The sequence below is a fragment of the Anopheles coustani genome, chromosome 2, assembly GCF_943734705.1.
Source record: "Anopheles coustani chromosome 2, idAnoCousDA_361_x.2, whole genome shotgun sequence".
In the NCBI taxonomy this organism is placed as follows: domain Eukaryota; kingdom Metazoa; phylum Arthropoda; class Insecta; order Diptera; family Culicidae; genus Anopheles; species Anopheles coustani.
Window position 1 is genome coordinate 71,499,650 of NC_071289.1, and position 17,934 is coordinate 71,517,583.

At 46.5% G+C, this 17,934-nt stretch overlaps 2 protein-coding genes across 2 annotated transcripts in view; both read right to left on the reverse strand.

Annotated features, from left to right (window-relative positions):
- Window positions 1-8,313: 8,313 nt before the first annotated feature.
- The window catches only part of LOC131263699 (uncharacterized), a 61,070-nt gene continuing 51,449 nt past the window's right edge, over window positions 8,314-17,934 (reverse strand). The window contains exon 6 of the mRNA XM_058265945.1: window positions 8,314-8,420. Coding sequence (XP_058121928.1) covers window positions 8,314-8,420 — 107 coding nt within the window. The remainder of the gene's footprint in view (window positions 8,421-17,934) is intronic.
- Window positions 14,939-16,714, reverse strand: LOC131263700 (uncharacterized). Its single transcript, XM_058265946.1, has one exon. It carries the CDS (start codon window positions 16,712-16,714, stop codon window positions 14,939-14,941), a length of 1,776 nt encoding a protein of 591 aa, XP_058121929.1.

Here is a 17,934-nt window from a genome sequence, read left to right on the forward strand (position 1 = left end):
CGAGTGCGCAGTCCTACGACGTTATGCACTTTTCTTTCTTTCAATTTCCTATTACAATTTTAACTTACATTTGAGCTCGTTTCAACTAGTTTCAGTAAGGGTACCGGTATTCTCTTTCAGTCGGGTTCAAACGCCCCAGTTGATTGGTATGTCTGATTGTGTGTCAGTGTAAACGTGTGTCTGTTTTGAAGTGTTAGTTGCGTTGATTTGATTTTAAGTATGTTTGCTTTTTTTATTTTATCAATTCGTTACAAAAGGGTTTTCTTAGTTACTTCGACTTTTCTTATCGTTAGGTTAAATGGTATTATGCTCGCGTATGTAAAAAAAAATATTTTTCTGCTTTTAGTTGTATGCTTTAGTTTGTAGTTTTTGTTATTGAGCGTTTGTTACATGCTTTTATGCTGTGTTCTGCCTCGAAGTTACATAAAGTGTCTTACTATCTGCTGTCCGTGTGTGGAGCTGAATGTCAAACTTTATTTCTACTAATTACCCATACGACAGAGAAGGTTCAAACGCTCGGCCACGGTAATGTCTTTTTCTAGTGCCCCATTTTTCCTTCCCCATGCTTCGACATTCCCTGGTTCTAACCTATTAGCGGGTGCTACAAATAAACTGTGCGCGTTGGAAGATGTTGTTCAATTGAAATCCATACTAATAAAATCTGTACCGTACAAATGCGTCGCTGGTATCAGCTAACTCAGAGCTCTTCCACTACTTCTGTGCTTCCAGAAATTACGCAACTGTTGGAAACCTGGCGACACGAAGGCGTAAGGGAAAGAAGGCAAGGAAAGCAAGTGAAACCGTTTCAATTGAACTCGTGTATTATTTTGTACAACTTTTGATTTCATCCTGCACTGCTGCCCAGCCCGCAACACTCCCTCGCCAAGTTTGCTAGTTTAAGGCCAAGAAAGAAGCTTTATTAGGCTTTGTTTGTTTTGTTCGCTTTCCTACATTCGCTCGGGAGTACTCCTGCGCCTTCCCAAAGTCGCTTACCGTCTTGACAGTTGGATTGTTTTTTTTGTTTTCAGAGCCGCAGGACACTTTTGGTCTAAGAAGAAGAAGAAGAATATGAACAATACGGCAAACAACAAAAGCCGTAGAGGCTAGGAGGTCGCCGGTGTTTCCGCCGAATCGGGCTTGCACCGTTTTGCTAACCGCGAGCCCCACCTGGCCGGAAGCTCATGTCACAGGAAATTGATTTTTGTACACCGGGTCTGCGTGGTGGAGCTTGGTGAACTGCCCGCGGACAGTTTGTTTTGTCACTTTCGTGGACATGTTCGCTAATAGCTCCGCGGATGATCTGGCTACTGCCGGGAACTTTATTTTTGCGGTAGGTTTGCGGAGGTTAGGAAAGCAAATGCAGCACGCAGTTGGGAATGATGCCACATATTTATGCTACAAGTCCACAGGCAGACCATCAGACGGTTGTTTGTGATGGTGTTTATTGGAACCCAGGAAGAAGCTGCCCATGAAGGATGGACTGGTTTTATTTTTCATATCGTCCTTAATACTCCCGATGAAAATTGAGCATGCCTGAAATACTAAATAATCCAACATAATTCTAAAAGTGAAACCGTTTAAGGTCCAATATGGATTTAGTAGAAAAACAACGTAGTATACTTTTAATTAGATCAAGTAACGGAAAACGAAATAACAGTTAGATGATAACGGAAAAAAAGTGAACTAATTTAGCTTGCACCATCTCTTCAAGTAAAACAATGAAGGGACAAATAGAATTGATTAGTTTCTCTTAGATATCGGTTCTGCATTGGTTCTGGCTGTGTGAAAAGATCATAGACACATCATTACATGTGTGCTACAGTAGATAGGTATTCATATATTCTTATTTCAGAAAATTGGCTCGACGGCACAGTTCCGTTCTACCTCTTATTTTTTCTTCCTACGGACATCTTAGTTCCGAGAGACATGGATTCGAATTCTGTGTACGTGCAAGAAAAGATTCAATAAAGTAATGGACAGATCTACCGCGTCATAGAGAGAAAGTTGACTAATTCGAGGCATTTTTATTTCCTGGAAAATGTTTCCAGGGTGAAACTTTCTCCAACAAATGGTAAAGTTTGCGTGTGCGAGAAAGGAGATTGCGTTCGGCAACAGGTGTTACGGATAACTTCGTAGTGTGTGAATTCGATGAACATAGGTGTTGAAAGACTAAAGCACATTGATGTAAAAATAATTCCTAACGAAACACAAATCTCTGAAACAGGAAGTATAAAGCGAGATAGAAGAAAGAGAAGGATAAAAATCATCGATAATTTATACATAACACGAGAATTATATGCAGTTAAGTACTTACGAGAAAGAAAAAGGATAATCGAGAAAAAGAGGAGCATTATGGAAATTATGCGATAACCATGTGGCGGGATTTATGTTACGCCATGCCGACGTTACGCTAAGCATCAAACGTACGTCCTGTCAGTCCCGTGTTCGCGTTTTTTCTTTTTGCGTTGACTCAGATTGCGTCCTCGGTCAGGGATGGTGGTGGATTGGTTCGTGCGCCAATGTGTAGAAGATTTTCCAGATTTTTCTCATCATTTCTAGCTTTGCGAGATCCTCCTCTACGTTCACTCAGCGGCGGCGGGTGATAATTGGCGATTTCCAATTCAAATTAGCACCCAGCGCAACGGCCTAGGCTCTGTCCACGGCCTCTGTCTCTCGCACGGAGTTCGAAGTTGGAGCGTCGGACAAAGGATAACAATTTCTGGTCGATACTGGATAGACGACACGATAGGACACGCAGATATTGTCACGAGATATTGTCAAGCTTTGGGCAAAGCGATTCGGGCTGGCCATAAATTATTTGACCTCCCCCCGGTCGACCGAAAAATAAAGATTTAGCTTCATAAATATGCAACGGGTTTTCCCTTTCGGCGTCACAGCTCGAGCATGATCCGACGGGGGCTTTGGGCCGTTCCTGCCACTGACCTTCGAGACGAGAGCATGTACCGGGCACGGTCGCCGCTTTCCTGTTGCCAAAAAATATACATAATCACTATGGCACCGAGCTAACGCACACTTAGTCACATGCATGGGGGTCCTGCGGGTGGTGAAAATTTATCCTTTCCACTTTCCAGCAGTTCCGAGGTGACATTCCGGAACAAATGAAAGGACTTCTTCACAAGCGGGAGGAGGCATTCGTTCGAAAGGAGACAGATCGCAAGTAATGAAGTCATCGTTATTATGCTTCAGGTCTGGCATCTGACTGCACGCACATCGGGAAGCCCGTTTGGGGGCAGCACGCCGGGAAAAGTTTTCCAGTCCTCCAGGACGTCCCTGACATCAGCGACAACTGAGCGTCCCGTCGGGAGTAATGATGGATACACGTTCTTACGCCTTGTTTTTTGTCTTCTCATCCACACACCAGCATCATTATTCACCCGTTGGCGGCGAGAAAACTAGCGTAAAGTATCATTCACATTCCGACCTGACACCGTTCAGCTTTTTTTTTGTTGATGAACTTTGCGCAAAAGTTTCCGCCACAAATCGAAACGTCAAACCGCAGACCGTTCGTTGGGCGTTTTCTCTTCCAGTGAGACCAACTTTCTCGAGCTTGCCATAAGGGGTAATTACCATTTCCAAGGTTTGAGAAAGATCTTGAGGAGGCGAAAAATGAAATGTTAAATTATGAAAGTCATAAAGCTACTTGAATCACTTTAACGTTTTAATTCCGCTTCAAATATGAATCTTTTAACCAGTTTAAGAGAATTGCACATGTTTGAAAGAATGTTTCTTCTCATTAAAAAGGGTGTGCTCTCAGTTGTTATATTTAAACTAGGCCACTGGTATGGTTTTATACAATCACGCTACCACATTATATATATAGCTCGTTTTTAATAATCCATATTGTACGGGTTTAGCAGAAAAAATCGGACTTGAGATTTTTGATTTTATCAGATGCATATTTATTTTGATAGATAAACAAACTAAATTTTGTAAACCCGAAAAGGAGACTTTCAATTAGAAAAAAAATTAAATTCATTTGAATTTCTTAAGAAAGAATTATTTCTTTATTAGTTATTCTTAGAATAACATAAACACTTGCCGAGAAAATTGCGACAAAGCACTGACACTACCCGCTAAGTCTTAGCTAAAGGGCAGGTATTTTACTCGAGTGGGAAGAATTGACAAGATAAACATGGTAGCAGTGCGGATTTAAATGGTACTGTAGGATACCAATCAGCAATCTTTTACTGCAATGAAATAAAATCTGATCCTATATTTTAGTAATTTCGTGTACCGGCAATGAGCAATAATTTCATTCTGTCTATTGCTAAGAAATAATTGTTTGATTATTTTTTAAAATTATTCTTCTTTCCTTTCAAAGTTGTTTTCTTTTATTCTTAAACTACAGAATCGAGGTTTCGTAGTAACCGTTAATGGCTTTCATCAACAAGAAAACCAAACTTGTGTTACAATTATTTGTCCAGTCAACCAGTTATTAAAATTGGTTTCATCAACAAGAGAGACCTACCCCATGCAACGTTGAAATAAGTATTGCAATATGAGCAATGTTACTCAACTTTGCAAGAAATAGAAATGTCTTTCACTTCAAACATGCGTTGCACACATGCAACATGCACCAAAATAAAGGAGATTAAAACATAGAAGGATGAGGAACCAAACAGTTTAATCACATATTAAACTAAGATTTGACTCTACTGAAAACATTTCTACTTTAGTGTTAGTTGTTTTACCGTCAACCAGTCGGCACCGGACTACGGAGCTATTTGTTACTGTTTCACCTTGACCCATTGCGAACTGCGAACGCAATAATAAGCAGCATCATCAATCACGGTGTCCGAAAGATGCTCGAAAGAACAAAAAAGAAGACGTGCAAGAAAGCGAAGAAGCCACCAGAACGCGTATCCCGGTAGTTGGGGTGGAGGACGCACGCAGCAGCACGGTTTCCGGATAGCCGGAACTAGGCACGTCTACGATCGTTTCCGTTCACGGGACGTTCCGCCAAAGCCGCCCCCGGGATGGCAAGTTAATTTTCACTTACATCACGCCCAGCACGGCCCAGGGCCCGGTCCGAGCTCGAGGAATCGTGATCAATTTGCAAGTTTATGCCTTCTGCCAGTCCAGCGCCATCCGCACGGCATCATCATCGCCATCGTCATCGCTCCGGCGTCCGGCTGTTGAAAGTTGATGAAGCGGGCGATGATGTGCAAACGCCGGAAAAATGGGTAGGGTAGGGTCGGGCCCATAAAAAAAAAGTATCAAAAATAGCTAAGCCTGATGAGCTGTTTGCAGTGTGTCTGTGTGTGTGTGTCTACGTACTAAAAGCAAGTGACACCTGGGTGCCGAAAGGACACGGTACCGATGGACACAACTTTACATCGGGGAGGCTGGAAATTTATCCCGAGCGCTGATAGCGCACCCGGGCTACCCCATGCGACCATTATCATTTGCGAACCGTTTATCCGCATCTCCCACATCCTCCCCCCCCCCTCTCTATCAGGGGTAGGGAATAAATTGTCCCGACACCTGCGACATCCCGGCTGTCCGGTTTCGGTTTTGGGCTGGCTGGCTGGCCGACGAACAGGACTAGCCACCTTCCGGACCCTTCCGGAACAGATAAAAAAAGAAACATAACTAAAGTGGATAAATATGAATAGGTGAAAACTTTCCCGATGAACCCAATCTAAAACACCAACACCTTTAATGCTTGCAGGTGTGTCTGCTGGTGTGTACGTGTGTGTGTGCGTGTTTTTCTGTGCGTGAGTATAATGTTCTGGTCTACTCGGCTGCCCGAGCCAGCGGACGGTTCACAGCTGGCGCCGGTGAACGATATCGATGTGGAAGGCCAGCTCGTCCTCTTCGTCGGGGTGATGGGGAGATGAAACGGATCAGCCTAAGGACACGGGGAAGGAACGGCGCTGTGAAACTATGCTGACGCGTGGGAATGAAAGCGAAATGCATCCGGAACCGCAGTTGTTGGAGTAGAGTTAGGAAGGTGCTGCGTAGGGCGGGCATTATGGTTGGGCTTGTTTCAAATATTTGTCCATTACCGCGTGCGACAGTTGGGAAAAATCGAGTAAAGCGAATGTTGGTGGTCGAACTACGTGACGGAAGTGAAAAATTGGCTGACTTTTCAGTTTTATTTATCCACATTTTGGTGGCAATTGAAATGCCTCGGCCCTTTATACGAGCCGACGGGTGGATTATAAGTGTTGGGATGATTGTCACCTTTGATCACCCGATCTTTGCCCCGGACTGTATGCTCCCGCAGCTGTTTGAAATATTAAAAAAACTGTGGAGCTGGTAAATATAACCTCAAAAAGTGGTTTATAATAGCTCAAATGCGTCCCGAAAAAACCATTAGATTGTTTTACTAGTATGGAAAGGAACGCCATGCTCGGCAATGTTGAAAATTTATCGAAAGAGAATAAGCGAGCAAGTTTACCAGTACAACACAAACATTTTATCGTAAGTTTGACCCTTTTCCAGGCGATTTTTCAGCTTTGTCATATTGCATTTAAATTTTTTCGTTTACCGAAAGCGAAATGGGAAACTTTCAACCGAGTGGTAACTCATTGCATTGCCTCTCGGCGATACCCTCTTTTGTAATATTAAACTGATGGTTAAAGAAAAACCTTATTTTGCATTATTAGTAACAATACGGCTCAGGGTTGTTTGTTTTTCGCGCAGTGGCTCAACGCTCAACATATCAGCTACTATATATAACACACCACAAAGTTTTGCTTAAAAATTTCTTATACTTCTAGCAACAATTACTATCATCAACACAACAACATTTGTCTGCCTACCATACCGGCTGTATTTCTTTTTCTAATTCTCACATTGTTCTCCATCGCGTTTGCAGGGTATTTCATGTTTTTTTATGCCTTTGGATTATTCAAACTCATTCTGCTTGCTTATTCTGTGGTTTGCGCCTACGTCTAGCTACGTTGTGGTTATCGGTTGTGATTAGTTTGGCTTTGCCGCCGGTTTTTATTTTTGGATTAAAAATTGTAGGAATAAAAGTTGTAATTTAAAGTAACTAACATTGAGCAGCATTGTGTACTGTTTTTGTTAAATAAAAAAAAGGTTAGCGTTACAGTAATTTAGCTACTAAATGTCATTTTCTATCTGGTTATGATTATTTGAGCAACGTAAGTGAAGTGTTAATAGAAAATAGATAAAAAGTGAGGCTTAAGAATTTTTATAAATAAACAAAATAGCATGTTTTGTTCTAAAATATGATAGCAAGTGAACAAGGCAATTTCAGTGAATCATAAATCAATCCATTTGGACCAGCAGACTTCAATTGTGCTTGATGGGAGACATACACTATCCAAGGAACGTAAAATAAATAAATGCATATGGACGAATGAAATAAACGTAAATAAAACGTAATATCTGGAAAAAGAAATAAATAAATAAATGAGTTTCTATAATTAACGCATCGTGTAGAAAGAATGCTGGGCTGAGCAAAAGGACCAAATTTGAAACGAAATAACTTGACAACTTCGGGGCAACATTAAGTTTAGCCTGAAGAGAGTGCCCTCCGCCTCTACGAGTTTGTTGAGCTGTCGAGCACGACTGTAGTGATACCGGGAAAAAGCTTTCTAGCAGAACGACCCTCACAAAGCGCTTGTTCTTCGTAGCAGATTGCCGTGAATTCAATTTAGAAAAACATTCACCGGAGAGAAATTCCATCGATCAAATATTGAAGCTCTTTCTCAAGTTTGACTTTCGCTTTTGAAGCTATCGTGTTCTTTTAAAAGCATTCCATGAACTCATCTGACATTGTGTATCCAAAACTTAAGTAACAAGATGAGCGTCGGCCGTGAGCGGGAACTGTGTTTGAACGCTAGCATGGTGAACGCTGTCGGACGTGGGACTAATAAAATAGGGTGTATAGGGTGGGGGGGAGGACAAACAGTCGGCGGGAGGTATAAGGGAATCTTGGGCGAAACCAAAAACACCACAGGAAAATTCTCAAATTGAACACCGCTCAGCTTGATTAGTGACCAGCGACGAGCGCCGTGAATCTCTGCGAGTACTTGTCTCTACCGAGAATGCCGTTTTCCTATCACTGCCTGCATCTGGATCTGCCAGATTGGTGAAGCTGTTCGCCGACATTCCGTTGAGTGGACTTGCAGTGTACGTTTGCTGGCGACGATGCTGCTGCAGGCTGGCGATGACGAAGCAAACACAAACCGGCAGGGAACCGTTGGAGTTTCCCTGGTGGAGACTGTCCTCGGCTGACGGGCGGGGATGGGTGTCAGCGGAGTGGGTGAAGGCTTGCAGCGCGGGCGTTCCGCCGCATTTCGGGCCGAGCATAAATCGTTAAGGAATTTCATCGCCTCCAATCATCCGGTTGTACTCGGTGTAGTTTTTAATCATCTTCGCCCTGTCGAGGGACTCCCGCATGAGCCGTTCGTTCTCTTGGCGTACTGAAACGGAAATCGGAAAATGTAGATAATGTGTATAAGTCGGGGAGGACTAGGAGAAGAAGCACGGCAGAGCCGGCGTGAGTAAGTGTAGGGATGTAAATGATGGATAATAAAGGGATTGCCGATCGACGATAAATTGCACCGAGATTAAATACTAGAACCAATGGGAAACATACAAACTAGTTAAGACGATTAACCCTTGGAAACTTACAAGGAACACAAAGTAATGTTCAACAACAAATAAAACTTGAACGTTACAACTTGGACTAAGTACCCAAAATCGTAATAATGGTCGATCGGTTTTCGCTTTGAATATACATTTTTAATACTATTTAGTGGAACAATGTTTGATGGATTATTCTTTTTATCTTGAAAATAAACTTCAATGAAAATTTGAAGTTTAATTAGTCAAGTTGTAAAATACTTCCTTATTGTTCATACGAAGAGATTATTTTAATATTCAACATGTATTTTTGACCAGTAACTACACGAAACAATTATTGTTGGTTATAGAAAGGTTGTTGATGAACAAATTGTTCTTATTTCTAAATCCAAGACAGATTCCTTGTACTAGTGAAAATTTTGTTAAGTAAAAACACTAGTTAATGTGAACAAATTTCTTCATGTTTAAACTAATGGTTTTTTAAATTAAACAATAACTTATTCAACATCGAACATGAATAATTGTTGTTTTGCTGATGATTGACACTATAGTATGCTTTCAAGGGTTAGACAAGATTGATGGACAGCGTCTGCCGTGGTTGACCGAGAACTTACTGATTGCCCGATAAGTCTTTGTTTTGCGGGGGGAAAAATAAAACCTTTGCGCAAACAGTTTCGAACGGACAGTATTACGCCCGGAACAACACCAGCCGTGATAACGCTGTGTCAGACGTAGAGCAATAAGCATGCGTATCCCTAGCCCTGCCATAACCATTAGCTTGTGGTCGGCAAAGGAAGCGAAAGCGAAGGAGAGCTGCTGGTGTCTATCCACCGTTGCACATTGTTCCTTCACCGTGGCAAACATCGACGAAACACGACGATGCCAACCGGGTGCGTCTGATGATATCTGATAGAATCCTTTCGTAGTCCCAGCCATTGACGCACCGAGTCTACCGGGGACACTATTTCTCCCTGATAGGACCGCGTACGGAATGTTGTCTTGTTTATTGGATTGGATCAAACCAATATCAATCTTGTTCCTGCTTGCTTTCTTCTGCTCGAGGGTGAGAGGAATTTTTTATTTGTCATTTGGAACCCGAGAAAGACGGAAGTTCACATTGATCATGATCCTGTTTGCTAGTTAGCTTCACTAAGAAGTCCTTGCTGTCGCTGGTTAACACAAATTGACCCTTTCAAACACCCACTGGAATTTCTTTGATCTAACGGAGCTTCCCTGTAAGGTGATTTGATGCTATTAACTTTTCGATAATGAAGGTTTAGTCAAGTTTACTTCAGAGCAAATCAAAGGATTGTTGAATGATTTGTTTTTAGGAAAGGGAAGTTAAGATGATAACTTTCTGAATTTTTTTTTAAATTTATGTTTCAATTATTAATTTACAAATGTACACGTCACTTTAGAAACCAAACATCAAGGAACATAATAGATCTATAATCATCGCAATACTTATCACTTTCTTTTTACAGCTGCTTATCGTAAGCGTGCACAAAACGGGCCCTTACCTGAAAGAGAAAAAGACAGAGAAAACAATACAGTTACTATCCGATGTGCCGTTATTTATTGAGTAATCTTTATAGCATCAAGCAGCCTTTTGAAAGACAAGCTACCGATGATTGACTATTTTAAGATGGCCCCGTATTTTATGGCACAAAAGCAATTGATCGGGCACGTTAAACTCACATTAAGATAAGTTAAGCCGATGGGCGTAATAAAGAGGTCCCAAGCCAACGCGACAACGCCGTTTTATTTACGCGATTGCAAATCGCACAAATACGCTTGCGAGGCACAAGCAGTGTGGCAAAAGCGTCAAAATCTGGCCAGAAAAGCCCTTCGCCGGTGGAGTTGATTTACGAGATGAAGAGCCCTGGTTCTGCGAAGATCTTCTCCGGCCCTTGAAGTCTTTTGCTCTTACACAATCGCTCGCACCGGCAGAGCCATTAGGACGGTAAAGATGGCATTTTAATTTGAATTAAATCAGATTGCCTCGGAGGTTAATTTTTAGTCCCTCCAGGAGGGAGAAAGAAGGGAAAAGTTTGGGCAGCGTGCAGAAAGGGCTATTAGATCATAGAGATTTGATAGATCACAAATACACACGCATACACACACACATTCACACACATTCCGGTGTATGAGTATGACGCACTTTAACAACTGAGAAAGTAGGAAAAAAAAGGCAGCATTGAAAAGGGAAATACCAGCGCCCGGAGGGAAAACTCGTTTCCGTGCCATTTCGGTTTCGGTTTCGTCTTTGAACCCGGATCGAACCCGAACCCAAAGCAGCTGCGGAGCCGGGGTATCCCACACTGTCGCACCGTTGGTGTTGAAATTTAACGTTTCACGGGAAATACGAAACAATGGAATTACATGGAATTACCATTGCTTGTTTTATGGGGTTTGGCTGCCCTTACGTACGCCGTGCGGCGTAGCCCGTGTGTCGGTGCTGGTGCTGTGTGTTTCGTTCTTCCCCATAGGAAAAGGTTCCCCACACTCACTCCCCCCACCGCACACTACCCGCCGGTAGCAGTGCTCGTAAAATGTCAAAGACAGACGATGGTGCGATATTTTGGGTGCACTGGCAAGATTCATTCCCAGCGTTTGCTTTTTCTTTGCTCTCTTTCCATTATTCACCACCAACCTAGCGACCATTTCGTACACCCAACGCCAACCTTCCCGGTCGGAGCGTGGAGCAGGGGAGGAAAAAAAAAACTAACCTTCAAACAAAACAAAAACGGAACATTAAAAAAAAGGGATCCTTTCAGCGCTTCGGGTCTGGGAGGTCCGGAGCCGTCGGCCGGTGCCCTTTGGCTCGTAGCATATTTCCGAGGCGTAGTTCCCTCATGGTTATTTTATAATTCGCCCACCATCTCGACCCTGGGCGAGGGAGCTTCATTGCCTTGGGAATGACATAGCGTTCGGATGAAATGTATCGAGATTAACCGCCGAAATCGTACCATTATCGGACGCAACCTTGTCCCGGGCGGTTTCTTGAGTTTTTTAAGGGCCCGTCTGACGGCGGCGGTTGGAGGTGTTCGCTAGTATCTATTGGCAAGATTGAAAATGCTTGTACAATACATTGCGTTATTCTAGCAAATAGTCAACAAGAGGAAGAGAATGTGAAAACAAACATAGCATGAAAGTTTAAGTAACATTTGTAGAATAAAAAGATCTACTCCTTTTAAGATCAAATTCCATCCAGCTACTTTGTTTTCTAGGATTGGACTACAGAATATTCTCCATCAAGAATGGTGTAGTGTATTATACAGTTTTGCAAACAGAGTTTGTAACACGGACGAAAAGTACAGAGCGACAATAACGGAGACAAAAAATTATCGTGTGAGCTACCATGCGCCTCCATAACGTCTCGAATTTTGACTAATTTTCATAAAACCGAGAATTTTTCAATTTCGGTTTCCGAACCATTATTAGAATGAAAAAATGTTCATATTCGCATGAAATAAAGAGAAACAAAAATAGGAAGGGGTTTTGAAAAAATTCCCAACAGATACTGGGCGCCTCCATTTGCAGTAAGTAAGCTTGCAGGAAAGGAAATGACGAAACATCCTCGATAATAAAGGCTGCTATCATTTTAGTTTCCATTTATTGTTGAAAGAAAATAAAATTAAACATAACTTTCAACGACAGTTGGTAAGAAAAAAAATCTTGTAGGTATTTTTTTCTGAGCTCCCAAAAAGTACCATGCGCCTCCATTTGTTTTAGAGTAGGCTCAAAAGATGGTTAGTAAAAAATTCTGCATAAGAATGAAACCTAGTTTCCTCTCTCGCTATTCAGCTAATCTTTTTCCGTGATGGAGGTTTTTCATAGGAAATGGTTTTTGCCCGGAAAATTTTTGTCCGGAACAGTTCTCATGAACCACCATGCGCCTCCATTTGAAGAAATGCGTAAGTAGGCGTAGAGTTTACGAAAAACACATTTATATGATACAATACTCGTCAAGTAGGGAACACAAGGCGTGTGTTTGATGCGTTAAAGCAGCGTGTAGCAGCATAAATAGCACAATTTAGGACAGCTTTTTCTGTTGAAAAACTGGTAAATTTGGTATTTGAATATAAATATTTATGGACTGTATGCGAAGTAGTGAAAGCTTACCTTTGAAAACTGCCCCTCCTTATGCTATAACTAGTTTTGAGTTGCTTCTACGTACAAAAGGTTCTCCACTCTATCCACCATTCACGAGCGAGGTGCGTCTTTGTAGTGTGTTTGCACGAATACTTGCACAAAATTAATCAACGAATCAACGTCATCCCGTCATGCCCACACACACACGCACACAGTAACGGACGTACAAACTCCGCTCCGCACTCCGCCGGTTGGGGCGGGGTGGTTGTACGTGTTGTCATGTTTGTTCTGGTCAGTTGCTAACTTTGTTTGTTCGCTTGCTTCTCTCTGTTTAAGGCCACTGGCGTTGAAGAACTCGTATAATGTGACGATACAGTAGGACAGTGACGGGCACCGAGCTTTGCCGCGTGGGAGTGTTCGGTTCGGCGGAGGTTTTGTGGGTAGAATGTAGATCAACAGGTAGCGTTTCCCGGTCCTTCCCATCGTCACCGTGTGAGCTTATTACTAGCACCATTGCGATCTCGTATCTCTGTTCGTGCGCTTGATTGTTGTATCAAAAACCCTTTTCCTGCTAGCCGCATTGTTTGTAGCGAAGGGAAGCTGCCGCAGGATCGGAATCCAGAGGTGGTGGAAAGTAGAATGCTAAGCCTCCTCCATCACAAACACCAACAAGACAGTTCTGCATGCTGCTATCTCCCTCTTGACGCCTTGTCCTTTAACCATGCCATTACCTCGTTACATAGGATTCCGATCGAAAGATGAACATGAACCGATGGGGGGTATCGGGAAAGAGGGCGTTGAGAGGGGGGTGGCTATCAGTGTACAAAGGAATATCCGAGGCTTTGCACTTCCATTCCACAGAGGGAGCCAGGCGGTTTACGTCCAATAAAACATCCAAAACGAGCAGTATCGCCGGTGATCATCAACTTCATCGCTACGAAAACCCTCCAAAACACGGGGTTTATGCTTACGGGTTATCATTTTATATATATATATGTTGGTTAGTATATGTTATTTCACTTTGCTAGTTTGATGTTGGTTTGCGATTAAACTGGATGCTTTGCTTGTGTTTACTTTTCTTTTATGTTTAAATGTTTAACGGTTACTTTGAGTGACTTTATTTACTTGTTGCTTTGCTGTCGCGCTGTAGTTTAGGGGTTAGTTTGGTTGTGGTTTAAATATTTCTTTTTTTTACTGTACTTCGCACTAGCTGTACCTGGCCGCGTCTTCGCTGGCGTCGTTTGTCCCTCATAACTATATTCGTTTTGTTTTATGCCATTACTTTTAAAATGCTTCCGATTAATACGATATACTGGCTTATGGGATTCGTTTGTTCTTTTTTTTTTGTTTCCTTTGATGCTTCCTTTAAGTGTATCATGTTTTGCTTTGTTCTGGTTTAGTTTGATATTTACTTTTACATTATTTGTTTAGAGATTTATATTGTTTTGTTTTCTTTTTTGCATTACTCCTTTAACTTGTTTGTCTCTAAGTGTGTTTTAACATCGTTTCGCACTTCACTCGCTTTAGGTTAGCTCCGTTTGGCGCTCTACGCCGTTCGTGTGTCGCCAAACGGGAAGTTTATTCACAGGCCTTAGTAGAAGATTCACGCGTGCTAAGCTCCGGGTCTGCGTTATCGTGCCGCGACGTCCTTCGTTGCTGCTACCGGCGCGGCACCTTCACCCTCGTCGAACGTTCGAGTCAGTGCTGTTCGAGTCGAGGGGGGGAGGTGGGTGGCCCCGGTGGGAATGCTGGTGGTGATCGATGACGGTGCTCTCACCCGCGTTCGCTTCCGGGCCCTCCGTCGTCGTCGATTGTTGTGATTGTTTCTAAAAAAAGGTGGCCGCCCTCGCGCGTAACGTGCGTAACGCTTCGCCGGGGTCGTCCTTGGCACTTCGTTGGATATTGTTATGTTGCTGTTCCTGTTCCAGTTCCGCTCGCCGCTCGCCGGGCCGATCTTGCCATCGCCATCGCTGTCGCTGGAGTTTCCACCACCAGCGTTACCATTGCCACCATCGTCACCACCACCACCACCACCACCACCATCACCACCGCCACCAGTGTCCGGGTCGGTGGACACGTTACGGCGACGACGCCGCCGCCGACGACGACGGCGGCGACGCCGACTCGGACGCTACTAACTGTGCTGCTCGATCAGACAGATGACCGCGTCCCCGGCCCCGCCGCCGCCACTGGCCACGCCCCGCGCCTGCCAGCGGGAGACGGGCGCGTTCAGTGGCCGCGAGCGGCTGACGTTACCGCATCAATTGGCGCCGTTGTAGTGCTTGGGCGAGTCCTTCGACACCATGTAGGTCGGGATGGCGTGGATGGGCGTGTCGCGCGCGAACGTGTACTGCGTCTTGGTCTGGGCGGGCGACGAGCCGGCCGCACTGCCGGAGCTGGTGTGCGTGAGGGTGACCAGCACCGCCAGCACGCTCAGCAGCGCCAGCACGAGAAACACGCTCATCACGATGCAGACGATGCGCTTCCGCTTCTTGGACGACTCGGTGTCGTCGTCGAAGCTGCTGCCGGCCGCCAGCTTCTTGTCGGCGAACTTCCGCCGGCCCTTGCGCGACGCGTTCAGCGACTTCTGGCGGTTCATCTGGTACGTCTTCATGATCACGCCGTAGTTGATGTCCATGATGTCCATCGGGATGGGCGAGATGTCCGTCCGGCCGAGATCGTCCAGCATCAGGCTGGAGGACAGCTTGCGGGACGCCTTGTAGATCTTGTCCGCCTCCTCCGGCGTGAACGCCATGCTGTCCTTCCGGTACGGGCTGCCGGTGGCGCTTATGATGGCCGGCGGCGCCGGCGGCATCGCCGCCCCCTCCATGTCCACGATGAAGCTTTTCGACTTTTTCGCCTTGAAGTTGTCGCGCGCGTCCTGCCGCCCGTTCTTGTACCGCAGCGAGTACGACTTCTTCTGGTCGAAGATGGGCGACTTCTGCGGCTTGAAGCCGCCGTCGTCCATGAACGGCGGGTTGGGGCTGAGCAGGTGCGCCTTGTGCTGGATGAGCGTCCGCCGGAAGCTACCGCCCGCCCCCGGCAGCGCCTGGTCGAGGCTGGTCGTGCTCGCCGGGTACTTCTTGCTGTTCTGGCGCTGCATGAAGTCCGAGAACGATTCGCCCTTCTTGTCCGTGCGGCTGTTGCTGCGCGAGCGGTAGATCTCGTTCTCCAGCGACGCGTTCGCCGAGCTGAACTTCTTCGCCTCCCGCGGGCTCCGCTCCACCACCTCCGCCGGCATGTCCTCGCCGAGCGAGTGGAACTTCACCGAGTCCCGCCGCAGGAAGGCCGCGTTCCGCTTCTGGGGGTCGTTGAACGAGCGGTGCATGTGGCAGTTCCGCCGGTTGGTGCCAACGTTCGGTGAGTGGCTCCGGTAGCCGGCCGCCATCGCTGCCGCCGCCGCTGAGGCCGCCGCCGCCAGCTCCTCGTCATCGTCGTCGTCGTCGCCCGGACCGCTGCTCGCGCCCCCACCACTATCCTGCTTCACCAGGTACTCGCGCGGGTAGATGTGCGTGTGGCGGACGCTGCTGTGCCGGATGATCGGCGCGGCCACGATCTCGTCCGGGTTCGAGCCGCCGCTGTTGGTGCGCGAGTGGAACGAGGTCGCCTTCCGCAGCTGGTGCATCGAGGGCGAGTAGACGTGCAGCGTGTCCGAGCGGCGGAACTGCTTGCGCGCGATGCTCCACGGGTCCTCCACCTTCAGCGACGTCGGCGACGCCTCGCCGCGGAAAAACCCCTTGGAGGGGTCGGGCGAGTGCTTCGGCAGCGGGATCGGCGAGAGCCGCTCCACCTGCGGGCTGTGGTGCACGATCAGCCCGCTGGTGTCGAGCAGGATCGGGCTGCTGCCCCCACCGACCCCCTCGCGGCCCCCGCTGCCCCCTCCTCCACCACCGCTGCCGGCGCCGGGCGAGTAGTTGTCGATGCGCACCGACACCGTCCGGTCGGCCGTCTTCAGCTTGGGCGGGCGCTTCTTGCTGATCTCCAGCATGTCGAGGATGGCCGGGTCCTGGTGCGTGCTCGCCGACACCTTCGCCATGATGGCCGGCCGGCGCTGGGCCCACGAGCCGCTCCGCGCAACCGGGACGTGCTGCCCCCGGGGACTTCGACTGCGTATCGACGCTATCGCGCTGCCGTTGGCGTCGGCGCTGCTCAGCCGCACGCCGCTCCCTTAGAAACACACACACACACCCGCTCGCAAGCAAGCGATGGACTGGGGACCACCGAACCACCGGTGCAAGCGACACACGACCCCTTTTCACCAAGCGCCAACTTCCACACCGTGAAACCGGAAAACCTTCGCGCAAACGGACGTGCTTTTCTCTCTCTCTATCTCTCTCTCCCTCTCTTGCTTTTGCTTTCTCTCGCGCGGCCTGCAGCTCACAAGCGCCCTCTAGCGCACGGCTGTTGTACTGGTAGTATGGTGGCCGCGCCGGCACAAGCCCGAACGCCCAGCCGACCTGGTCCGTAGTGCGACGGCGTAACGGCGGCGTAACAACATCGGAGCACGACTGGGGCGCACGACCTGAACCGGTCGCTCATCTGGGCGGCTTCTCCTCCCGTGTCGCTCTCCCCCCGGGTACACCACTACAGTATCACCAGCAGCGTCACGAACACGACCAGCACCACGTAGATCGGTATGATTATTGTCACCATGCGGAAGCGCTTGGCGGGACGTGACGGGCTGGGGCTGGGCAGGCGGGGTACGGTTGCTGGCTGCTGCTGCTGCTGCTGCACGATTCCACTGCTGGTCCCGTGCTTGGCTCGCTTGACCGATGCTTGACGCTAAATAACCTGTTTCGTGGCACTTGCTTTTAAGCGGAGCTGCGTGAGTCGACTACCCGACGGAAGATGAAACCAAACTCGTGCCTTTATATCATATGTGATTGCTGCCCTATGTTACAGTGCACGTGTGTGTATGTGTGTGTGTGTGTGTGGGTGCTGGAAAGAAGAGATCGGACCATGTAGTGCTGGTTCGGGCAGTATATTGCTTCATCGTAAAGAAACGGATCACACATTCCCCGCGTTCCATTGTTCGTCGCGCTGGTGGTGGTGGTGTTATTTTCGTAGTATATTTTATCTTGCGGAAATGGCTTTCCTGAGCATAACGTGTCATTACCTCCCAGTGAAGGAAATGATACGAAATAAAAACACTACCGCATTCGTTGGTTCACGACAGCTTCGGCTTTGGAGGATTATTTTATGGTTTGGTTTCGTTTTCTATATCTGTTCGTCAGTTGTAGTTAAAAAACGATCAGC